At 51.6% G+C, this 25,384-nt stretch overlaps 1 protein-coding gene across 3 annotated transcripts; it reads right to left on the bottom strand.

The window, feature by feature from the left end:
- Positions 1 to 889: 889 nt before the first annotated feature.
- Positions 890 to 24,656, bottom strand: GART (phosphoribosylglycinamide formyltransferase, phosphoribosylglycinamide synthetase, phosphoribosylaminoimidazole synthetase). 3 transcript variants are annotated; one of them, XM_070407267.1, is made up of 22 exons: positions 24,593 to 24,656; positions 21,965 to 22,144; positions 19,457 to 19,552; positions 18,840 to 19,014; positions 17,669 to 17,780; positions 17,011 to 17,079; positions 16,457 to 16,582; positions 16,085 to 16,172; positions 15,829 to 15,914; positions 15,134 to 15,302; positions 14,195 to 14,426; positions 12,266 to 12,360; positions 11,575 to 11,684; positions 11,030 to 11,228; positions 8,339 to 8,590; positions 7,692 to 7,844; positions 5,099 to 5,305; positions 3,919 to 4,053; positions 3,452 to 3,582; positions 3,054 to 3,195; positions 2,005 to 2,120; positions 890 to 1,915 (listed from the first exon to the last, which is right to left on the bottom strand). In XM_070407267.1, the coding sequence occupies exons 2-22, from the start codon at positions 22,107 to 22,109 to the stop codon at positions 1,727 to 1,729; spliced, it is 3,027 nt and encodes a 1,008-aa protein (XP_070263368.1). In that variant the 5' UTR covers positions 22,110 to 22,144; positions 24,593 to 24,656; the 3' UTR covers positions 890 to 1,726. The 3 variants fall into 3 exon arrangements, with proteins under 3 accessions (XP_070263368.1, XP_070263367.1, XP_070263369.1); XM_070407266.1 differs by having other exon boundaries at positions 24,588 to 24,651; XM_070407268.1 differs by having other exon boundaries at positions 1,789 to 1,911; positions 24,588 to 24,651.
- Positions 24,657 to 25,384: the final 728 nt, after the last annotated feature.

The raw sequence follows: 25,384 nt of genomic DNA, 5'->3' as shown, positions 1-25,384 counted from the left end.
AGGCTGGGCTGCTCTGGCTCCCCAAGAAGTCAGAGAAAAGGGGGCCTTGGGGTCAGGGTCCAGGTGAGCCCAGGACCAGCTGCTGCTGCCCACTGCTCCCCTGGTTGCAAGTCTCCTGGGGTCCCTTGGAGGTTAGGAGATGCACGCCTGTGGGAGAAGGAAGGGTGTGGGCATGCCCCCTGCAGGGAGAGCTCACCAGAGTGCGTTTGGTTATGGGGCAGCCACAGGTGAGTGCCCACGGGAAGTGGAGCCTGTAGGGCCCTTGCCAGCCTCTCCCTGGGGCACGATTTGGGCTATTTCTGGCCACTTAGCACGGAGAGAGCTAAGGAGAATAGTAATGAGTGACTAGCAACACATGATTAAGCATAGTATAATAAACACTACTATATTGTACGTGAGTTATTTAAAAGTTTATACAGCAGTTAAAAGTAGTAAAAATATTGCCCTGACCAGGTGGCTTGGGTGGCTGGAGCATCGTGTCCGTGTGCCAAAAGGGTGCAGTTTTGATTCCCAGTCAGGGCAAATACTAGGTTGCAAGTTCAACCCCGTGTGTGTGTGTGTGTGTGTGTGTGTGTGTGTGTGTGTGTGTACAGGAAGCAACCGATTAAATGTTTCTCTCTCACATCAATAAAAACATATCCTTGGGTAAGGATTTAAAAATTGTAGTAAAGAACTGAGAGGGAACATTTAGACGGAATCTCTCTTGGAACGTTCCCCTTTAGGACGTTTGGAACTCACACCTGAACCCTCTCTGTGTGTAACCTCAGGGCTCATCGATGATGGGGACCTCCCCCACAGCCCTGCCCTGTCTCCCTATCTTCCCACCTGAACACTGTGAGCTCAGGGGCTGTTTCACTGCTGCTCACACAGACAGAAACAGAGACATCTACAGTAAAAATGTCCGCGTTTATTACGCCAGTAAAATATTGACATTTTTCTCCGTTTTTGCGTTATGGCTGCCAAAGCTTAAATGACCTTTTCTCTGTGAGTATCGTTATAAACACACCCAGCATGTCCAAACACTCCTCACAAACGAGACGGGTGGTCCAGGCGACTCTGCTGCTTGTCCTGCATTCCCACCGGTCCCAGGCGCGTGGTTTCCGGCAATCCATGGTCACACACATTTCGGTTCTTCCTGTTCCAAGACACGGAGTTGGCGGTGTCCCCGGAGCCAGGGTCCCCGTAGTGGCCGCCGCATCAGAGCGAGCCGGGAGTTCATCTCCGCAGTCTGAAGCTGACGTTGGTCTAACTTACCTCGCAGCACTGGCCTCTACCTTTAAAGCATGAGATTTTTTCTCTAGGAACTTCCCAGGCCAGGGTGTGGCTTCACATCAGTGAACTCTCCAGAACCAACGGGCCGACAGCTCCTAAGGAGGGACCGTGTGCGGGAGGCCCGAGCCTGTGTATGTGACGGCCGTGCTGCCTCCCAGAGGTGACTTCGGCCAGAAAAAGGGGGGCAGGACGGCGAGGAGTTTGGTGTGTTGTGTGGCTGACAGTGGGAGGAATTCTGAATGACGAGCTGGAACCCGAACAAGGTTGTGAACAGGTGAACCTGTGAGACCCTGGAGGCCACACATCCACGTGCTGGGAGCCCCACCAGCCCTGCTTGTAACAAATCTGTTCGTTAAAAATGACCAAGGAGGAAACGGCGAGTTTCTGGGCTGAGGACGTGATAAAAGCCACTGTACCGTTCGAGCGGCCGGCCCTGCTTCCTGCAGAGGCGGCGTCACTCCTGGGCCCAGCAGAGCTGGCCGTCCTCGCCCAGCCGCACGGCGCCGCTGGCCACCAGCTGCAGGGCCGCGGGGAAGATCCTGTGCTCCGCGACCTTCACCCGCTCGGACAGGGTGGCCACCGTGTCGCCCCTCCTCACCGGCACAGCTTCTTGTAAAATGATCCGCCCGGCATCCACGTCTTCCTGGAAAAGGAGGCAGCGATTTGAACCCAACATTCCAGCCGGTACCACTCACCTCCAAACCTGTGACGCCGCGGTGGACACATACTCACCGCGACAAAATGCACGGTGCACCCTGTCACCGCCACGCCGGCGGCCAGGGCCTGCTCGTGGGCATCGGCGCCCTTGAAGGACGGCAGCAGGGACGGGTGGATGTTGAGCATTCTCCCTGGAAGGCGAGCACAGAGTCAGAGGAAACGTCCTGTTCCTGTTACAGGACCGCGTGCTCTCCTGTCAGGAACAGGAGTGGGGGCAGGATTTCTCTGGAAGGTGTTTTCTTCGTCAGAGACAGAGAGGAGGCAAAGGGAGAAACAGGCTCGCATCTGGGGTGGCAGGTCCCTGCTCTGCACGGCTGAGGACTCGCCGAGGGACCCGCAGTGACTGAGGTGGGACAGGGATGGGGCAGGGTGCACTCTGTGGGCCCTGGGGCTCTGGAAGATAATTCAGCGTGTCGCTGGCGCACACTAGGGAGACACACGAAACCCTCGCACAGTGTCCACGTGGGACCAGTGGCATGTCCACCAGCCAGATGCCGGCTCAGCCCTGCGCCTCGGCACCTAAGGCCCCGCCTGCTCATGTCCTACCACGTGCGCTCCCGCTGTCCTCTTAGGGAAACACAAACCCTTTGGAGAGACAGTGTGTTTACTGCTCACGTGTGCACAACACACAGCTGGACGCAGGGGAACTTTGGTGGGAAAGGCAGTAGCCCCAGGCCTCGTTTTCTGGCCACATAGTCCTCCCTGCACCTCCAGCAGCGCCTGCACGCCCCGAGGAGCGGGTGGGGGGCTCGGGGAGCCACACTCTTGCTCCCAGACAAGTGAAAAGGCCCCCTCCGAGCACGGACTCAGAAGAGGAAGTGCTGTCTGTGTGGCGTGGGAAGCAAGCCCCGCTCTATGAGGAAAGCGGTAACACAGGCCCCGGCACCGGTGAGCGCAGGATCGTGAATCACCCTGGGCACTCTCTGGGCGAAGGCGAAGGGAATGACTCTGTGACCGTGACAGTCAGTGTCCCGTAAACACGCCCGTGGGGTCGCCGGGCCAGCTAACTGCGAGGTGCACTTGCACGAGGCCTCCCAACGCGGCGCCAGGCCGCTCCCGCTCACCATTCCACTTCCTGACGAAGGGGCCAGACAAGATCCTCATGAACCCTGCCAGGCAGACGATGTCCGCGGAGAACTCTGCGAGGACCTGGTCAATGGCTGTGTCAAATTCGACACGGCTTTTATATAACTTGTGACTGAGTACCTGGAACAGGAAGCAGAAGCATGATCTGTTTCAACAAGTGACCACAAATCGGTCCACACTCGACCTTCGCACAGACCGCAGTCCACTGCCTTGCGAAGCCGCGCCGACAGAAAGAGGTAGGGAGTGAGGCATGAAGCAGAAAGATCGGCCCAGCACCACCCCAAACCCAGAAACCCAGAGGCCACGAGCCGCGCCCAGCCTGTGGGGCGGAAGACAGGTGTGAGCACAGCGCAGGCAGGACACGCCGAGGCCGTACCCTGGTGGGAATGCCCGCACGCGCCGCTCGGTCCAGCCCGGCCACCGCGGCCTTGTTGGAGACGACCACGACGATGTGCGCCGCGCTGCTCGGCTCCCGGGTGCTGTCTATCAGCGCCTGCAGGTTCGAGCCTGAAGAGGAAGGGCACCAGCAAGCTCACACTTCTTAGAGAGACATGTGCCCTTAAACCTCTGAGCTTCTCAATTACAGTTCACATTCCGTACCACATCAGCTTCAGGGGTACAGCGCAGTGGCTAGACATTTACATAACGTACAAAGTGGTCCCTGGCAGCGACGTCTGGCCCCCGCCTGGCACCTAGTTAGCCCGTCACTGACTGGACCCGCTGTGCTGTGTGACGGACTAGATTCCCGGGGGCTGTAGAGATCACACCCTGAGGTTTTGGGGGGACAGGGTGGGGGGGAGAGCATGTGTGCAGCGCTGTAGGAAAGGGGAGGCCACAGCTCACCTGTCCCAGAGATGAGGACGGCCACTCTGGCCTTTTCCGGGGCAGAGGAGGGAGTGTGCGCGGAGCCGTTGTGCAGCACGGGCCTGCTCAGCTGCAGGGCATCCGGCAGGTGCCTGACTCTCACTCGGGGGGAACCTTCATTTCAAACACCCAGGAAAGAAGCAAGCACAGCCATGAATTAATAGAGGACAGAAGGGATCTATGAAAACTTCAGAACGCTGTATCTTATTCTGAAAAGGAGATGTGCGAGGACTAAAATACCAGTTTGTATTATTACTACTACTCATTCGCAAAAGCCTCCTTTAGGGGAACACATTGCTGCTTCAGCTGAACGCTGTAGCTTATGTCAAGACCTAGCCCCGTGCCGCCACCCCTGCCTGCCAGGGCTCCACCCGCCCTCCACGCTCATCCACGATAGTGGGGAGCTCCAGGGCTCACGGGAAGGCATGGGACCAAGCAAAGCCACTCAGAGCTCTGACACAGGACGCTGGCAGAGAGAGGGCCTCTTACTGCCATGTGAGCTGAAGGCTGTGAGCTCCTCTTTCCCGTATTTGGAGAACCAGCCTGAATGTGAAACCTACACACAACGGAATGAGAGGCGGAGAAGACAAGACCCCGAGCCCTGACATCTGTGGCGAGTTCTGAGTGGGTTCTGCCACGCTGCCGCCTGCTGGCGCCGGTGCCCAAGCCCCCGGGGAAAGCAGAGCACCGGTCAGGGCGCCCGCTCACCACTCCCGGATCTGAGTTGAGCCGAAAAACACAGCCCGAGAGAGGTCATTGGGAAGTGAGCCAGGGACCAGCGTGCGGATGTGGGAGCGCAGAGGAGCCAGGACAGGGCTGTGCTAGGAAACTGGCGCCCACAGCGGGCAGCGGGGCTCGATGCCCTAGGTCCTCAGACGGTGCCTCAGCACTGCTTCCTCTCTGTCCCTGGAGTGGCGCTTCACTCACCAGCTCTCACCCCTCTGGCCAAGGCGAGGCTGTGGGGGTGGTGCCTATGCGGCTGCTACGGAGGCCTGACCCCCGCAGTGGAAGTGAAGAGGTACATGGTGTCACCGTGTGGCTGTTCTCAGGTTACACCTGGGCCACAGCGATGCCGGAGCAAGAGGTGGATGGACAGCGTGTGAGGCGGGACAGATACACTCAGGATTACACGCCGAAGAGCCAAATAAGCAGCGACTACCTTCGGGGCGGGCCACCACCCTGCCGATCAGCCAGGCCTCCTCCTGGTGCTGCCGAATGTCCCTCAGCACCTGCTCCGCCAGGTCCTCTGACACCACGAGGGCAGCCCCGACCCCGCAGTTAAAGGTCCTGGCCATCTCCTCATCCGAGAGGTGTCCTTCCTGCTGCAGCCACGAGAAGATGGTGGGGACCCTCCAGGTCCGGGCATCTGGAAACAGGGAGAGGGTCCGATTACCCACCGTCGCTCTCAGAAAGGATGAAGGTGCGCACACTGCCCGGGGCCCACAACAGCCCTGCTGCTCTAGCTGCCAAGAAGGCCACCATTCTATCAACAGTCAAAAGTCAACAGCAACATAAAGGAACGTAATGTTTTATGGACACTCATTAAAAGTGCTGTTATTATGACAGGTTAGCATTGACAACACAGTAAATGGCAGGATAAACAGATTACACCCAACTATGGTATTTTAGCAAAACGTTTACAAAGTGTTAGTTTGATTCCTGGAGGAAACCCCAGAGACTGAAGCAGGGACCGAGTTTCCTTTGTATTGGGACAGACATTTGCATAATTCACAAGACAACGGCTTTTAGGAATATGGCTATACCAACGCTCAAGTTCCTGGGGTGGCGACCATTATGTTCTTTTTAGCCAGTGGGTGCTAGCGCCTGCCTGTGGAGGCAGCCAATACAGCCGTTTAAGAACTGGCCAGGAAGGGAGTATTTACACCACAGGAATTGGCAGAGGCACCAAAGAGCCAGCCTCTGCGCTTTATTCATCAGCACGCCACCGCTTTTAATGATTTCAAGAGGATGAGTACTTCTTTAAGGTTTTGCTTATTCTCCCTGGGAAACATCTCTGTCCCAGAGTGTCTTAAACCACCAGTTTAACCCACGGGCCTTGCACTCTGCGCTGCTGCTGAAGGGGTCCCGTGCAGCCCCCGCCCAGCTCCTCCCTTCCGCCTCCTGGAGGTACAATCCCATCCGACCGCTCTGCTCGCTTACCCTGCCTGTTTCCTCGCTTTCACAACCACCGATTTCTGACTTTCGGACTCTCCTCGCTTCACATCTGCTCCGACAGGAGGGCTAGCTCAGCACATCTTCTCACCGGCACCCACAGCTGCTCCACCCATCACCCACCCCTCCACCTGCTCAGCCCAACCCCATCAACCCAATCACTTAATGTTTTCTGTTCTTGTTCCAAGGCTACGCATGCTCTTTCTCTGGGAGGAAAATTACACAACCAGCTTCAACTTCTCCTTCCGTCCTGCTTGCCGTCCCAGTCCTGTTTCTGACCTTGACGGCTTTAGTGTGAACTTCTCGCCTCAAGCCGCCAGTCCAGGCCTGCGCAGGCACTAAGCCCATCTTCCCTCACCAGGAAAAGGCATCCGTTTCTACCCCTCAACCCTGTGTATACAGCTGACCCTGACAGCTTGACCACGTGCTCTGCCTGTCTCTTTCCCCGATATAAACAGGGGACAACCCTGTCCTTCACTTTGCTATGAGCAGAAGTCATTTCCCCTCGCCTTTAACCAGTAAGTTTCTGAGTCAGTGCTCTCTATCTACTGTCTTTGTACCTCTGCCCCCATCAAGCTGCCTTTTTAAAAAAATATATATTTTATTGATTTCTTACAGAGAGGAAGGGAAAGGGATAGAGAGTTAGAAACATCGATGAGAGAGAAACATCGATCAGCTGCCTCCTGCACATCTCCTACTGGGGATGTGCCCCCAACCCAGGTACATGCCCTTGACCGGAATCGAACCTGGGACCCTTGAGTCCGCAGGCCGACGCTCTATCCACTGAGCCACACCGGTCAGGACACCATCAAGCTGCTTTCTGACCCACCTGGGATATGCGGGTCTATCCTGGCCCTCACCCTAGAGCTACGCGGCACTTTACCGGCCGACCAGGGTCATGCTCCAGTTCCTGCTGGGGCTGCTACTATTACAGGGCTCACTCCCCCGATGGTTCTTGCAGTAGCCCTACCTCTGCCAAGATCCGGCACTGAGGAGCAACCTCTGGCCCCTCCACTCTTGTGGCGTTAGCGGTAACTACCTGCATACGAGGACCCAACTTACCTTCAATCTGATCTCAACTTCTGATCACAGACTCCGTGCAATAAGCACACTGAAGAGTTGAAACACGGATTCCAATTCCTGCTCCAAATCTACTCTTCCTCCTGCGTTTTGGATGTTGCCATCCACTCACCTGCTTGACTAGAAACTTGGGATTTGCTTTCCCTTCTAAGCACAAATGACTCTCAGCCCTGCCTCCTCCCGCACGCCTTGGTCTGGCTTCACCCCTGCAGACGACTAGCCAGGGCTGCCGCTGCCCTCCCTGCACGTCCAGGGTCTGACACGACAGAGCTTGAGACTACCTACCCCCGGAGGGCCTTATAGCCCTTCATCTGCTGTAAGACAGGTACATGAGAGGATTTCATGATTTACAAACATGGCAAACAAGGCAGAAGAGGTAAAAAGGGGCAGTCCTGTTCTTCCCCCAGACGCCCCAGTGGTAAGAATTTTCCACGTGTGATCACACGTGCACTAACCAGCCACAGCGCCCCCAGTGTACCTTTTCTCCTAACAGCGCTCACCTAACTCCACCCCGCACCTCGGAGGGAGGACCCGCGGGATGTTCTCCAGCAGCCCTCCGCCGGTGATGTGGGCAAAGGCCTTGACACGGCCTGAACGCAAGACAGGTAACAGGGACTGGCTGTAGATTCTGGTCGGAGTCAGGAGTAAGTCCCCTGGATATTGGAAAGAAAAGACAAAAACTTAGCCAGTGAATAGAAAACCAAAGCATAAAAAAAACAACAAAATGGCCTGGCCGGTGTGGCTTAGTGCTCGGATGTCAACCTATGAACCAGGAGGTCACAGTTCAATTCCCAGTCAGGCCACATGCCCAGGTTGTGGGTTCGATCCCCAGTGTGGGGCGTGCAGGAGGCAGGTGATCAATGCTTCTCTCTCATCTCTGATGTTTCTCTCTCTCTCTCTCTCTCTCTCTCTCTCTCTTCCTCTCCTTTCCTCTCTGAAATCAGTAAAAATATCTTTAAAAAACCCTAAAACAACGAAATGAAAATGGAAGCAGAGAATGCTCGTGACTGTGCAGGCACAGCAGTTCTATAACAACGTCCGGACAAGACCACAGGACAGTGCCACCGATTCCAGCTCAGAAGTGAGAGGCTGCCCTGCTAACGGTGCTGCTATCTCCACGCAGGAGTTCACAATGAAGTGCACTCACCCAAGGTCTGGTCGCCGCAGCCGGGGGGTGCCGGGGAGGAGTACTGAAGGGAAGATTTCGCCACAATCTTCCTCACAAGGCTGAACCCGTTGCTGTGGAGACCCGATGACGCTATTCCAATAACCACGTCCCCTTCGGCGATGCTTTCCAGGCGAGGGAGTTGCTGGTCCCGCTCCACGGCGCCCACGGCGAACCCGGCCAGGTCGTACTCCCCAGGGGAATACATGTCCGGCATTTCTGCTGTTTCCCCTCCTGGCGGGAAGATCAGACAAGAACAAGGGAACCCTAACGTTCATGCACCTATCTGGGACGCAGTGGCCCCGGCTACAATTAAACACCTGGCGGTAATCCTGAGCATTCCTTAACTGTACTCTGGGCTGCCCAACAGAACCTTTAACCAAGCAGGATGTGAGAGGAAATCGCGCTAATTTCCAAAAAGGGTGAGGTGGCCTCCAAACATCACTTGCACGAGACGATGCTCAGTGAATAAAACATCGCGTCCTACAGTTTGGTTTCGGCAACGCTTTCCCTGTAGTTGATCTTTACAACCACTCTACCTATGTTATAGATCAGTGGTGGCCTGAGAGGTCCGAAAGGTTGACAACCGCTGATCTAGATGACGGTACAGGCTGAGACAGCGATGAATCAGCCCGCCCAACGCCAACCGCCCCAGCCTGAAAAGCACCCCCAGGTCACTTCAGGAGAACATGGTGCAAAGACGGGGTCTAGGCACTCAGACCCCCAATAAGAGGCTGTCCTAAAAAACGGCTGCAAAGGCAACTCTGGCTTCTGGAACGGACCTGTCCACAGAGTGGTGATACCGAGGTAGCTTTGTGCCTTGGTGAACCTGGATTCATTTTGCACAACTCTCATACACATGTAAGTAATCCTATATAACAAATGCATAACATGTAAATCGACTGAACAGCAGAACAACTGGTGGGAGGGGGGCGGGGCCGGTGAGCAGGTGGTGCCAGGCCAGCAGGCAGAGGGAAGGGCTGGCGATTGGGGGCAGCGGTGACTAGTGGCGGCAGAGGGGCGACTGGGGGGCAGGGCTGGCTGCTCACAGGCTGGTGCTATCCCGATTGGCCCGCCCGGTCACCTCCTGCAGAGGGAGGCCAGTTGGTGCGGGGAGCGGACTAAGCCATCAGTCGGACATGCCCTGAGGGCTCCCAGACTGCGAGAGGGCACAGGCTGGGCTGAGGGACCGCCCCCCCCCCCCCCCCCAGTGCATGAATTTTCATGCACCGGGCCTCTAGTCTATATATATAAAAGGCTAATATGCTAAGTGTCCGACTGACTGACCAGTTGCTATGACACACACTGACCACCAGGGGGCAGACACTCAACACAGAAGCTGCCAAGATGCGCATTGGCCATTTACAGAGACATGGCACCTTGGGCCCGGCGCCCAGAGAGCAACACTCAGCTTCCCCCAAGTGGGACACAGGCCCCGCCACCACCCTGGAGCGACACCCCACGATATCACAGCCAATGCTGCCGAGAATGCAGCCCACAGCCCAAACCAGCCCAGCTCAGCCCAGCCCAGCCCAGCCCAGAAACAGTGGCTGTGGGCAACGGGTAATGATGTCAGGTAGCAACGCCCAGCTTCCTCTCCCTAGTGACTAGCCTCCTTGGAGTTTCTTCAGCCCAGGAAGATGACTTGCTTTCTACCCAGGTGCAAACATTTTACAGTTTAACCAAATGTTTGTGAAGCGTTTTCCCGTGCCTCATCTCATTTGATCCTCACAGAAGTCCTGGAGTAGGTAGATAGGAGACTCGATGGAATCCTATTTTCTTTTCATTAGCCGGAAAATGGAGATTTAGAGAGATTAGAAACTTGACTTGACTGAAAATAAGAAATGGTGGACCTTGAAAATGACTTCAGGTTTTCTCACTGTGCAGAATATAGTCAAACACTGCTGCAGTTAAATATTTTACTCTTTGTTCTCCCTGCGTAATCTACAATAATAATCTGTTTCATACTGGTATTTACTGCTGTGTTGCTGACAATTACCTGAAAGAGAAGTTGGGGTGCTTCACTGGGCTGGAAGAAGTTTAGCTAAATCAGAAAGCCGGTCTAATTAAGCAAGTTTATTCTATACCTATAAAAGGCTAAGTTGACTAGTGCAAGCTCTCGCTGGTGACAACTGCATGTGTGTTTCGACCTGTCCTTGTCGATTGTGAATTTGGTTGACACTTCTATTATAGAGAAAGGGCGAATAGCAATATTAAAATATTTCTTCTAATTAATTTCTTTTCAATGTGCACGAATCTGTGCACCGGGCCACTAGTGTTTCTATAAACCTTGGGTACTTTTTATTTTGTTTTTCTCCTGTGGGAAAAGTTAAGATTTAGCATGCCCAGAACCCACCTGCCTGTGCTGCAGGGCCAGTCCAGAGGGAATGACCCACCCCGTCTGTCCGAGAGGCCACCGAGAAAGATGGGATGCAAAGGTGCCAAAGACCAGGGAGACAGGTGAGGCCTGGCCGGCACAGGAATATGAGCCCAGGAACCACCTGGGGAGGCTTCGGGACACCAGGGCTACGCTCTCTCCGGCAGGGTGGTTTCTACTTTTTTGGCCTCATCCTGTGATATGTGGTCTTCTCTCGTTCGCTGTATTGGTACTGATCCCACGTATACATGGGGCTAAAACACAGCGGAGGACACGTAACGAAAGGGGGCTCATACCGAGGAGGGCACACCCAGCTTTCCTGCACGCTTCGGCGATGCCAGCAACAACCGCTGCAGCTGTGCCAACGTCAAGTTTCCCACAGGAAAAATAGTCGAGGAAGAAGAGGGGCTCCGCGCCTTGTGCCAGGATATCGTTCACACACATGGCAACCAAGTCTTGGCCAATGGTACCATGTTGGCTGCACTGCTGGGCGATCTACGGAACAGCAGAAACATCCATGGGACATGAAGCTCCAGATTATAACTTGTCAATTCAGCAGCAAAGGCACAAATACTCTCACCTTCTGGCCAGCTGCTCTGAGCAATAAAGACAAAGAACACTAAATTCTGATGTTACTTGGTCCAAAGTACCCCCTTTGGTCCCCTAAAATAACCCTTCCCTCCAGATAGAGCCTCAACATTGGGTTATGAAACACGTCGATATTTTAGTCCTATTATATGGTTACTGGGTGGCTGCTCTTAGTGCTTGTATGTCAAAAGGGGAAAAGTACGTAAATTCTCTGTTCCCCTCGAGGCCTTTATTCACAAAGGTGTCCAATTACCTTCAGTTTCGTGCCAACGCCATCTGTTCCACTGACCAGGAGAGGGTCTTTGAAACCCGCTGCTTTCAAATCAAAAAGACCCGCAAAACCTCCAAGATCCACATCACAGCCTGTTGGGGAGGAAAGCCATTTAGTCAATGCATTTCTATAGATCAGGTGAATGCGAGAATACAGAACACTTCTCCATGCCTGTCCAGAGAGTGCAAGAGTATCATGTGCTGAAAGCCCAATCGAGAAGTAATTAAATATTAAAGGGACAGACATATCTCATTGAGTTTAACATCATAAATAAGAAATGGGTTTTCTTTTTTTGTTGTTAATCCTCACTGGAGAATATTTTTCCACTGATTTTTCAGAAAGATTGGAAGGGAGGGGGCGAGTCAGAGAAAGAAACATCGATGTGAGAGAGACACATCGACTGGTTGCCTCCTGCACATACCCTGACCAGGGCCGGGGATCGAACCTGGGACTCTTCAGTCGGCAGGCCGACGCTCCACCCACTGAGCTGAACTGACTAGGGCAGTAACAGAGAAAAGAAAGCAGAAAACCATGGGTCTGCCTGGCTTCCAGGGCAACACTCACAGAACCGGGCATCGATTTTGAACATTATCCCTTGAAAACTACAAAGCCCCAAACACTCCAGAGCGTTTGTCCAAGCTAATGAACTAGTCAAGGCCCGGACCGGACTCACCTGGTCTGGAGGTGGCTTTGGCGAAAGGCTTAATTTTCCTGACCAGCAGATTTCCAGCTGCAATGTCTACCCCAGAGTCCTTGTACGTCAGGCCCCTAAAGAATTAAAAAAACAAAACCTAGGCCATGACCTAAAAGTCAGGGGAAATGATCGGAAGCGTCAACTGTGAACGGCCCCAGGGGAGGACTGCTCTAACTTATTTCCTCCATCAGCTCCTCGCACAGGGGTAGATGCCGACATTGCACCACAGCCTCTCTGTTCAGTGTTGGTGTGGGAAGGAAAGGAGAGTCAAAACGAAGGCCAAAAAGTAACATTAGCATTCTAAGAACCAGACAAAGCAAGCCCTCAATGAAACAGCTCTCACTCCAATGAGTAATTAATAATTATTAATTACTTAATAATGTAAGTTTCCTGATGGCTGAAGACAGTTGAGAAACATGAGAAAACTATGAAGACAGCACGAGATCATGGTATTCAGGGCACCTCCTTCTGTATCAGGCACATGTGGTGGGGCGGTACATGTGGAAACCAAGCGTGACTCGCACTTGGGTTCAGTAGTTGTGCCTTACAAAAACGAGTGCGAGGGCCTTGTGGGATGCAGGGACACGTGAAGAAATAGGTGAGGCTTTGAAAAAGGTGCAACGGGAAGAATGTATTTGGTTCCACTGGTTTAAAAAACCTTCATCTTCAGATTGCAGTCCCTGCCCAGCCACTGTGGTTCAGTGGTTGAGCGTCAACCCATGAACCAGGCCTTGTTTCGATTCCTGGTCAGGGCACATGCCTGGGCTGTGGGCTCGAACTAGCTCTTCCTCTCCTTTTCTCTCTCTGAAATCAATAAAAACATATTTTTAAAAAGTCCATTAAAAAAAAAAAAAAGAATTGCAGTCCCTTGAAATAGGTCATTCCAATGAATCTACTCATTTTAAAACAAAAAATGAATTATCATGGTATTTTAATGTTATTTATTTTTAAAAAGCTAGTATTTAAACTATAAAAAAAACTTGCCTACAAGTAGCAGTATAGTTTGAATTAAATTTTTAAAAATTTATTTTGTCCTAGAACTTATTTATTTCTCATAGTTGAACTCAAAAAGAATAGTAACTCTGATATTCAGTTAAGAAAGCAAAACACCCACACTTGTGATGAAAAGTTTATTGATTTTCACAAAGGAATAGTTGTACATGTCAATAAATGAATCAATAAAGGTAAAAATCCATTTCAGTGATAAATGTAAATGCAGTGACAAAGAAGACTGCCCAAGTGTATAGTTTCACCAAATTGACCCATAAAAATGGATGACGAATAGTTTCATGTTGAATTCCTTGACAAAACCAGGAATTATGATATAAGCAGTCACATTTAAATATATGATAACTCAAGGGATAAAAATCTTTTCGCTAGCTTTCCTGATGAGTAACAAATGACTGTATATATTTAAAGTGGACAATGTGGCCGAAACCGGTTTGGCTCAGTGGATAGAGCGTCGGCCTGCGGACTGAAGGGTCCCGGGTTCGATTCCGGTCAAGGGCATGTACCTGGGTTGCGGGCACATCCCCAGTGGGAGATGTGCAGGAGGCAGCTGGTAGATGTTTCTCTCTCATTGATGTTTCTAACTCTCTATCTCTCTTCTTTCCTCTCTGTAAAAAATCAATAAAATATATTAAAAAAAAAATAAATAAAGTGGACAATGTGAAAAAATCCTTAACATCACTGTTATTTTACTGAACTTTTCAGAGGGAACTACCAGGACATTTTTTCCATTTCATTTGACTAGTGTCATAAATGGTTTTGATTCAAACTAAATGCAAATCCACATCTGATCAGTCCCATGGGGAGAAAAGAGCAGGGACGACTGAGCACAGGGTTAGTGGGACCGTCTCCAGCTCTGCCTGCCCGTGTGAGCTGCCGTCCCCGCGGCAGGACATTTACCTGGGCTGCTGGAGGAACGCGATGGCGCGGCTGCCAATGTCCTTCCTGTAGACGGCGCCCTCAAACTGGATGGCAGCCAGTCCTTGCTTGGCCCCTTCGAGGGCTGCGACGAGAGTGTCCCGGATGGCGGTCACCGTGAGGACTCGCCCTCCGCTGGTCACCACTTTGCCGTCTTTCAGGGCTGTGCCTGCCTGGAACACCTCCAGCCCTAAAGCCTGGGCCTCGGCGACCCCTGTAGGACAGCACATTCGGTTCAGTAGCTGCAGTGAAAACATTCTACAGTGGCGAGCTCGCCTGTCATTTCACAGCTTTCTTTAAAGTAGAATCTTTATTTCACTTTAATGAATCCTCACAAGAATCCTACCAGGAAGGCATTAATGCAACGTAACAGTAAACAGACACGTTTCCCAAGAACAGCCTCTTCTTGATCACATCTCTTACTTAAAAGTAAAGGAACTTCTCTTATCACAGCTACCCAGGGAAAGGTGCTCGCTTGCTTGCTTTTTAAAATGACCAACAGGATCACTGCAAGGAAAACACCTCCTGACGGCGTCGGAACCTGCCAGCCAGGAGACTCGAGTGCAGTGCACATGGGGGCCCGTTATGGTCATTCCGTGACCAGACGTGTGACACTGACCTCATCGGGGCAGTCACACTACCGTTCTCCTCACCCTCTGAGTCCCATTATCTCCTGGCGCGTGGCCAGGCCCATCTGTCTTTCCTGCCCAGAGGGGAAGTGGATGCAGTCTTTAAACACAGTAATTCTGGATATTTGAACACCCACATCCAACAAGCAACATGCTTATGAGAAGAGCCCCTAAAAGGCTTCTGACGGCCCACACCCTTAAGAACAAAGAAAATAAAAACAACAGAGCAGAGCCGCACTGCACGGGAGGGAGCCTGCTTTGGCGTCACCAGCCTCCGCCCTCCAGCGCTCACCTGCTACCTCCACACCCTTGGCGTAGTCTCCGGGATAGCCCTGACTTGCCATGACGACAGTGATGGCCGCCCGGTTTTCAAGCCAAACAGGCGGAGCTGCGCAGAGCAGGCCGTCCAGGGTGGACTGAATCACCTCATAGAGATCGCTTTTCAGGAGCGGGAGGATCACCTGGGAAACATGGTCCGCACGGCAATGGGGAGGAGTTTAGTCTCAGACACGCTGCTCGCTGGCTTCTCGCAAACCCGCACACCCAGCTGACCCTCGAACGCGGGGTGAGGGGCCCCACCCCCCCTCAAAAGTCCGCATACAGTTTATGACTCCTCAAACCCTAACTACAGTCGTCCCTTGCTATCCACAGGAAAAATCTGTGGATGCTCAAGTCCCTTAGAGGAGACGGCGAAGATCAACGCACACAGCCAGGCTTCCACATCCGCGGACCCGCAACCACGCACTGAAGGTGCTGTTTGGACCTGAGGTTGGTTGAATTTACACATTCAAAACCCAGGTACAGGGAGGGCTGACTGTGTATTGATTTTTAAAATCTGCATATAAGTGGATTCACACAGTTCAAACCCGTGTTGTTTTGTGTCTGTATTTCTCAGAGGTCATTATCTCAGGCTCATAAATCCTGGGATTAAAACAACTCACATCTTGTAGAAAGCGATGCTTGGTATTATCTAAAATGATTACTCACCTGGCACTCCGGGTCCCCGAAACGGCAGTTAAACTCCAGAACCTTCGGGCCATCCCTGGTGAGCATCACACCCGCATAGAGAACACCTGCATTCCAAGGGAAAGCTGTAATGAGGCCTCCTGTGCCTGACACTGAGAATGGAACCTTCTAACACTCGAAGGCGCAGAAGAGCCGTAATAGCCGTTCCGACAGGGCCAACGGGAGGTGTGAAGGAGGAACGGGAGCCCTGAGCGCGCCCACAGCGCACAGCGCGCACCTGTGTACGGCGTGCCCTCCTGCTGCATGCCGTCCACTGTCCGCTGAAGGATGGCCTTTTTAATCTTCAGCAGCAAATCCTTAGAGACCTGGGGGACAAGCAAGCATGCCGATGTGACTGATATTTAAAAAGGCATCTTGTGATCCATACCACATGGGACAATGAAAGGGGACAAAGAAAATGATCACTTTAAATCCACAACCCTTTAAAATCCTCCCCCGGGCCCTATCAAATCGGTACCTAGCTTTATTCTTATGAAATAGGAAAGCTGTCCTCTGAGAGTTAAACATTACCACGAACAGCAGAGCACCGCTCAGAGCCCTTTGAGAAGACCAGCCATCCCCACTGACCCTCCGCAGAGCCAAGATGTACCTGGGGGGCTGGGCAGTAGGCCCCCATCCCGCCTGTGTTGGGGCCGCGATCTCCCTCCAGCAGCCGCTTGTGGTCCTGCGCGGGGGGCATGGGAGCCACGGTCCTCCCATCGGTGAAGCACAGACACTGCTCAGGAGACACAACAGTCCACTCACCTTACACCCAGGAAGTGCAAAGTCCACTAACAAGGGGAGCGTGAACCCTAACTTTTCTTAGAGAAAGTTTTCTTTTTTCAAAGTAAAATGAGTTAAAATACAAATAACCCTAACTCAAGAATCAGGTTAGGTAAAAAATCAAGGTCCTCCTAAAGTAAAATATTTCAACCTTTCAACATCTGATACGAGTCCAAGTCCCTTACTGAGAACGGGATGAGTGAGAGGGTAAATTCTTTCCTCACTCGCATCCCAAACACTAAACACATATGCGTTCCTTTGTTCCTGCCGGGTTTATGCTTTCAGATGAAACACCCGAATAAACCAAGTGTTTTGGGGCCCAGCGGTCAGATAACCTAGCTCCCGATCCTCCCTAAGGGTCCAGAGGGTGAACATACTTACAGAAACCTCTTCTCCTTCAAGAAGTTCCTCAATGACAATCGTTTCTCCAGCTGCTCCAAAAGCTTTATCCTTATTGTAGATTAAAAAGTACAGAAGTAAGTTGTAAGCTCTTAATATTTACTTAATTGGCTGTTATTTCCTACCATTTGTACCACGGACCAATGCACTGGCATTGTCATTTCCCTTTCCCTTTCTGAAAGCCTCAAAGGAATCTAGGAAGGTTTCCCGCAGGGAGTGGCTGTAGGGTCAAGCCTCGGACTGACCTGTGGCAGAGCCAACAAGTCCCGGCTTGGAGGGCAGAGCCCGCCGAGCACAATTAAGCTTGACCTTATAGTCCTCCCTTGTTCCTAGGTAGCTAATGGGCTGTGGGTCGTGACCCACAGGTTGAGAACCGCTGCTCTACAGGCTGAGGATCGCCCAGCTCTCAGTAGCAGACAACAAGGGGCGCTAGGACAGAGCCCAGGTTCCGCCATCAGTGCACAGCGGCTGGACTCTTTCAGAGGCGGATCAGACACAAAATCTTATGAAAAACAACCTACCTGCGTGCTTGCTGGAAACATCGTCTTTACCGAGAGAAAAGTTTTATAAAATTAAGAGTAGAAAATTGTAAGCTTTACCCGGTGTGGCTCAATGATAAATGCCTCCAGGAGTCCCCTACCTGCATGATCTCCTGCACGGCTCTGCAGGCCTCTTCTCTGCTCTCTGCCACGATCACCCCCTTCCCGGCGGCCAGGCCGCTGGCCTTCACGACCAGAGCAGGGAAGTCTGCACTGTGGAGACAGGTTAACCCTCAGCACCACACACCCTTACAACTCAAACATGTAAGCTGCTCTGGGATTTCGTAATGATATGCTCCAGCAACAGAGGAAAGCAGAAGTTACTGATCATCCTGACACCATTCTGTACTTCCTAGTTTCCTTATGTAGTCCTTTCTGGTTGTGATCACATGGCACAGAATTCCCCTCCCCTGCTCCCTCCACTTATTGTGAGATCATATTGATGCAAATCGGGTATGGAATCATCTTTCAGAGACAAAGCAGTGAGCCATACACTCATTTGAGTAGAAGATGTGGCTGTGCATGAACTATGTGAACATGGATACATGGACATTCCTCCAAGGGCACATGAGAAACTTGCTGGTAGTTTCTTCTGTTGAGGGAGCTGGAGATCTGAAAGGACACTAAGTTACCGAGTCCTTATGAACCCAAGGCACCCGGCTCCTGGGAAATAACACTCAGTGTCTAAGAGACTCTGTAGGATGTGGAATGAACAGAGAACAAAACTAACTCAACTACTAGTAACTGGAAAACATACCAGGTCACAGGGAGAGGTGTCACAAAAAAAGGGCAAAGTCAGGCGCCTGCCCACACTCAGACAAGGGTGTCTGATTTTATGCCTGAGAGTAGAGTAGTGGTGGCACAAGGCCACCAACTGATGCTTCGTCACTCTGGTTAATTATTTATTAAAAAATCCCACCCTTTATTTCTTAAGTTGTCACTGTATACGTCAAGCATGCGGCCCGCTGGCCACGAGTTTGACATGCTCAGTGTACATCAACTTGGCTGTGAAAAGAGCGCATGACTGTAAAACCAAGTACCTCTCTTTCCCCAGGGACTACTCAGTGATACATAATAAACTCACCTTTCTGCAAGGTCGCAGGATCTACTACACATGCAGAGAATTCCATGTTTTTCTGATGTTGGAGAAAGGCAACCAAAATAGAGTGAGCCCCCTGCCCCCGCCCTATTATCTCACAACCAACGGGCGATGTAAGTGACCCCAACCTGTGACTGTCATAGGCAACGAGCGCCCTCCCCCCCAGCCCCTACCTCAGGATGAAGCTGCGGGCCTCCTCGGGCTCGGTGAAGGCTCTCCACCGGGCGGTGGGGATGCCATGTCGGTCCATGAACTCTTTGGCAAACCTTTTGCTGGACTCTAGCTGAGCCGCCTGTGCTGTGGGGCCAAAGCACCGCACGCCGGCTGCCGCCAGGTCCCCGACGATCCCTATGAGGGAAAGGGCACCTCCACTGAGCCAGGCCCTCCGGGGCCTCTCCACCCTCAAGAAGAACTGGGGTCACATGAAAGCCCATGGAGGCGAGGCCCATGACTGTTGGCAACACTTTCATGTTGTCTACAGAACAGGAACACAAATGCTACAGATGTGACTCAAATCCAGCAGAAGTTTTCATATTCAAATATATGGATTGCTAGATAGGAACATATAAAAACATGTTTCCCGTGGCTGCAAATTCCATTTCTCATTCATCACATTTCTGCTGCTTGAGGAAAAATCAACCTAAAACCCATAAATTTCAGGAGGGTGGAACGCCTTTTCCCAATGTTATATCACATTAGAAATCCTCATCTCTAAAGCGAGCTGGATTCAATGTTCTCTGAGCTCCTTTGGCACGGACACCCAGCGACAATATACAAAAACACACTTTACCAGCAGCCAGAGGTGCCTCTGGTCCAACAACTACAAATTCAATGTTCTCCTCTTTGCAGAACTGAGCGAGGGCACTGTGATCGCCGATGGAGATGGCTGCGCACAGAGGAGAGAAACAGACATCCTGTAAGTGACTGCCATCTGAAGACCAAGTGCTGGCCGCGGTCATGCCTGTTCACTTGGTGCAGACGCTTCCTCACGGGACAGCTGGAACCAACAAGCTTAGTTCTCTGCTGTCGCTGCAGCCAGTTAGAGATGAAAGACCAGGAAGCGCCCCAAGTACCTTCTCAACTATGCTGTTTGTGTCACGTGTTGACTGCAGTCAACAAACACGTATCATAGGGTACACTCAGAAACTGGTCTTGGAATTTCACTCCTTCAAGATGAACTGAGGACCACTATGTACTGGGTGCTGCCCTAGTGACCGGGTGAAGATGTGAACACAACAGGGTCCTTACATGTAGGATGCTTATTCCGCTGTGGGAATGTTGGGTAATAAATATTTAAGGAGAATAAAACCCCAGTTGGGAACCAAGTAGGCATAGTTGATATGAGGTGAACTGGGAAGCTATTCTGGTTGTCAGGGAGGGTGTCCTCGTGAAGAGATGCTTAAACTAAGAACTGACTGATTTAAGACTGGGTTCATGTCTACCTGTAAGACAGGTCAGCTTGCTTTGCTGATGGAGTGCTAAGTAACGGGCAGACGGACAACCATGCACTCAGCAAGGGCGGCTTCCCTAGATTGCTCCTGCTCCCCGGCATCTGGACCACCACCCCTGTGAGCTGGTGTCCAGTTAGTCCACACAGTGCGACCCGTGTGATGAGCAGGGACGAGGGTGGAGGACCACGCACGCTGGGGTAGCAGTGGCAAACACCCTGGGCTGAGCGCAGCCAACGACCTCAGCAGAGCAGAAGGCGCAAGAGGAAGGGGCGCACCTAACCTGCCTTTGCAAGTGGCAGCAGCCTCATGGCGGCTTAGGTGTGACCTGCCTTGCATGACATCAACTGCTTCTGAAGGAAAACGTGCCAGTTCTCGAGCAAGCAGACACGAGATCTCACCCCGACCTAAGATCCCAGGGAAGCAGGCATTTTATCATTTATTGTTTCATCTTATTTTTGGTCCTGTGCATGCAACCACCTTCTCCCAGCCTGTGGCTGGTTGGGTCACGGTCGTCTCTCCGTACATGCCGTGTGCCACCGAGAGTACCAGGCTTGGTGCACACAGTGTAAAACAAGACAGGTGAGCTCCTTGCCCTCGTGTGGCTTATGTTCAAAGGCCTAGGTTCTAGGGAGGAAGTGAAGACAGCAGACAGACAACAGGAAAGTAAAAATAAATACAATAGCTCACAACTGAAAATAAAATGGGGTGAACATGCTGTAATTGGGAACTGGAGGAAAGGCCTCTTTGAGAGGTAACATGTAAGCTGAGACCTGGACAGAGGAGCCAGTCATGTGAGGGGTGGGAACGAATACAAGACCAAGGCAGCTCTGCTTGGGAAACTGGCAGGACTGCATGGATGGAGCAGCGAACGGACGCAAAAGATAGAAAAGATCAGGCTGGGAAGGCAGGCAGAGGCCAGATCACAAAGGGCTTTGTAAGGAACATCAGGGAGGTTGGTTTTATTCTAAGCCCTATGGCAGTGATGGTGAACCTATGACACGCGAACTCATTTTTTTGGTTGATTTTTCTTTGTTAAATGGCATTTAAATATATAAAATAAATACCAAAAATATGTCTTTGTTTTACTATAGTTGCAAATATCAAAAAATTTCTATATGTGACACGGCACCAGAGTTAAGTTAGGGTTTTTCAAAATGCTGACACACTGAGCTCAAAAGGTTCGCCATCACTGCCCTAGGGGAAGCCACTGAAGAGTTTAATGTAACCTAAGAAGTGGTCATTTTTTACTGGTTGAAGACATAAAGCTTGAGATCTATTATGGAGCGAGAATTGCCAGAACTTACATTTAATAGCATTGCTCAACTTTTTTAATAAATTGATTTCAGAGAAGAAGGGAGAGGTAGAGAGAGACAGAAACATCAATGATGAGAATCATTGATTGGCTGCCTCCTGCACGCCCCACTCTGGCGATCAAGCTAGCAACCCAGGCACGTGCCCTGACCAGGAATCAAACTGTGACCTCCTGGTTCATAGGTCAATAGGTCAACTACTGAGCCAAGCCGGTGGGAGTGGGTGGGGGGCATCGCTCAACTTTTCATGTCCAAAAATACACATTAAAATGCCTTTAACCTATCTTAGGCACTTGTGACTTTATTGAATGTGCTTTATAAAGTTTAAAATAATTTCAGATAAGGAAATGCTACACTCCAAACAACAGAATACCTTAAATCTGCAATAGATGGCAAGTATTCAAATCACCCCACAGGTTTTAAGGTTAAGGAAAGCATTCAAATCTGAATAGCAACTGACCTTACAAAGCACAGATGCAGCTGACAGTTTACCATTTATAATTATTAATTACACTCCCCACTTGAAAACATGATTACCAGTGTTTGAAATCTTCCCAGAGGCGGCAGTGCCTGCATTTCCGGGGGCGACCAACACCTGTTTGACGTGAGGAGATTGCGCCAGTTTCCAGGCCAGCGTGTGCTCTCTGCCCCCACTGCCAACGACAAGCACTCGGGCGGCCATGCTGGGTGCAGCAGGACTCCAGCAGGAAAATGCAGCTGCAGGAAGACCACAGTGACACGTCAGAATGCACACGCCTTAGGAATCACAATGCCTAATTACGATGTATACCCCGACTCGCTTGTGGAACATTAGGATTCGTAACTTGACCAATACGGCTGTACTCCTAAGATATTAGGGAGGATTTTAAAAACGAGGCAGACTGGCTAGAGAGCCAAGTTAAGGAGTGAAATGACAAGCTTACTCCTTATTTGATTAAAAAACAAAAAAACTCCGTGAACAGTAACCCTTCTGTAGGCTTCACTTGTAGAGCTAGAGCAATCACCCAGCCTCAGTTAGAAACGAACCCTGGTGTTTAGACCAGAATTTACAGTGACTGCTTTTAAATCTTGACAATAGACTCTGAGGGCCATAGTCTCTGCCACAATACTGAGTTCTGCCGCTGCAGCATGAAAGCAGCCCGCAGCCGTGCACGCGTAAGTAACTGTGGCTGCGTCCAGGGAACTTACAGAACAGGCAGTGGGCTCTAGGCCGTAGATGCCTATCTTTACTCTAAGCTGTGGGAGGCGATCAGAGGCTTGGAAAGAATAACCATGGCTGGCCTTCAGTAACTGTAGGCATAGACATGGCGATGTGAACTTTATACTTTTCACGTGCCGTAGAAACATGCTTCCTTTAATTTTTTTCACCCACTTGATGATGTAAAAACTATTATTTAGTGGCTGTACAAAAACAGGTGACAGGAAAGACTGGCACAGGGGCCAGAGTTTGCTGGCCCCTGACCTAAGCAGTGCAATATGTTAGAAAATTCGCAGAGATGGCAAAAATCAAATTTGAACACATCTCACATTAGTTCTGGCATTTGATTCTAAGCGCAACAGCTATCTCTCAACTGAAGTTAGCAGTGAGATCTTGAATAAGCTCTATTTGTACTTCAATTTCTTCACATCTTAAAAGATGGAAGAAAACATGCCTTACAAGGCTACGCAAGAATGAACTGAAATAACATTTATATAAACAATAAGCACGATTTCTGACATTCAGCAGCAATAAATGCTACCTTGTTATATTTTATTGCCTGCTTTTATCTAAATTAATACTTTAGGGATAGAAATAAATTTTAACAGAAAAAAAGCCAAAAAACCAAATAATTTGTCACATGAATGTACTAATTTCCAGAGGCATTTAATTACATAGAAAGCAAACGGATAACAGGAAAAAGAAAACTGCCATTTTTAATTTCTTACATGATGCTAGGATTACACATTTAAGTAAAAATCTAAGCCTTGGGCGGTTTGCTCAGTGGTTAGAGTGTCCGCCTGCACACTGAAGGATCATGGGTTCGCTTCCCCCATGTAGCTCAGCTGCACCAATGGATGTGTCTCTATCACATTTCCAGTCTCTAAAAATCAATGGAAAAATACCCTCAGGTAAGGACTGAAAAAGAATCTAAGCCGATGATGCTGTATTCCAAATGCTTATCATGAATTAATCTTCATAAATTTATTTATGAATATCTGCTGTACAGATAAGAAAGTGAGGCATTAGCCCTGGCTGGTTTGGCTCAGTGGATAGAGCCCTCCACCTGTGGACCGAATGGTTCTGGGTCCGATTCCTGTCAAGGGCACAAACCTGGGGTGCAGGCTCAACCCCCAGTAGGAGGCAGCCAATCAATGATTCGCTCTCATCACTGATATTACTCTCTCTCTCTCTCTCTCTCTGAAATCAGTAAAAACGTATTTTTTTAAGAACTGAGGTATTAGGTAGGGTAAGTAACTTGCTGAAGGTCACAGGGTTAGAGGGGGTGGACCCAGGATTGCAACACAATTTCCCATCAGATACTGTAACAACTGAGATGGTAATCATTGAAAACCGGAGGAAGAAACAATTTCTGGATTATCGTTTCCGAGAGGGGAAAGCTGTTGCAGTTTAACGGGAATCACAGATTGGCCACGTGGATGGAAACCTCTGAAATGCACATGGCTTTACATTTAGTTTGAATAAGAGAAGAGCCCACACCGGGCGTGGGCAGGAGGCCGCAGCCACAGCCTGGGCTTCGGTTTGGGATGAAACTGTCCCCTTCTAGCCCGACACCTTGAGGACTTGCCCTTCTGGGGCCTCGGTTACCTAAACGGATAACAACGAGACAAGAGCCAGGTGAGCCTGGGATGGACTCGGGAGGAACACAAAGTCGAGAGCAATTGCCAAAGCGCACCCATCGGCCAGAGCATACAATGGCTGCACAACAACAACAAAATGCAATTCAGGTTCATAACCTAAAGCGGCAGGAGAGTACAAGGCCTGCGCCTCGGAGAGGAAACGTGGTGGATCCGCTGCGAGCCTCCGCTCCAGAGAGAGAGAGCAGACGGCCACCCCCCACCCGCGGCATTTACGATTCAGATGCGGTTCCTGCAGCCGAACCCCTTCCCGTGAGTTTCATCCAGTTCCCGACACGAGACCCCACCCCCGGCAGGGATGTACTTTACTGATGGCGGAGAGGGCTCGCGCACCGACACGGGGCACCGACGCGGGGGACCGGGCGGTCTGCACGCCGCGCTCGCACGCGCCGGAAGTGGGCCGAGGGAGAGCCCGGCGCGCGCCGCCCGGGCCCCGCCCACCCGCGGGAGGCCTCGCCTCCCCATTGGCCCGCGCGCGCCGCGGTCCCTCCCGCGAGGAGTGGGGGCTCGAGGCCCGGGCGCTTTGGGGCGCGGCCCGAGGCGGGCGAGTAGCCGCCGGGCCGGCGCCTTTGCAATGTAACACGGCGGCGTGCGGGGCCGCCCGGCGTCTCTGCGCCTCCCCCGGAGCCTCAGCTCCGAGCGGGGAGCGCCCGAAACGCCAGCCGCGCGTAGCTAATGATCCGTGGCTCCCCAGTCAGAACGGCCTGGCTGCGGACCAGAATGCACCGGGCTTTGGACGCAGGTCGCTCACGACCTCCGCCTATTGCTTCACCAACTCCCCACCGACTATCGGGTTTCATGGAAGATTGGGGGGGGGTCGTGTTCTTCGCGTTGCCTCACAGTAGGGGCGGGCGCTGGGGGTGCTTTCCCGGATACGGGTCCCAGCTGCAAGCCCTTGGGAATGAACGTGGGGAGCCCTGTCGAACGCCACGCCGCCCCTCTCGGTTCCTTCCCTGATGCCGCTTAACCCCGGGCATTGAGCGGCTAGCGCCTCTTCGGCCCCCCAACACCGCTGCGGGTTGACAAAGTCGCCTCGAGAGGCTGCTCCTGTAATGGCGCCTGCGTCACTCACTAACATGGCGGACAGGGCCGTGCGCGGCG

The sequence above is a fragment of the Myotis yumanensis genome, unplaced genomic scaffold, assembly GCF_028538775.1.
Source record: "Myotis yumanensis isolate MYYU_CA2020_CCGP unplaced genomic scaffold, mMyoYum1.0.hap1 SCAF_2, whole genome shotgun sequence".
Lineage (NCBI taxonomy): Eukaryota > Metazoa > Chordata > Mammalia > Chiroptera > Vespertilionidae > Myotis > Myotis yumanensis.
The sequence above is the reverse complement of the archived record's forward strand: the minus strand, read 5'-3'. Positions and strand labels throughout refer to the sequence as shown.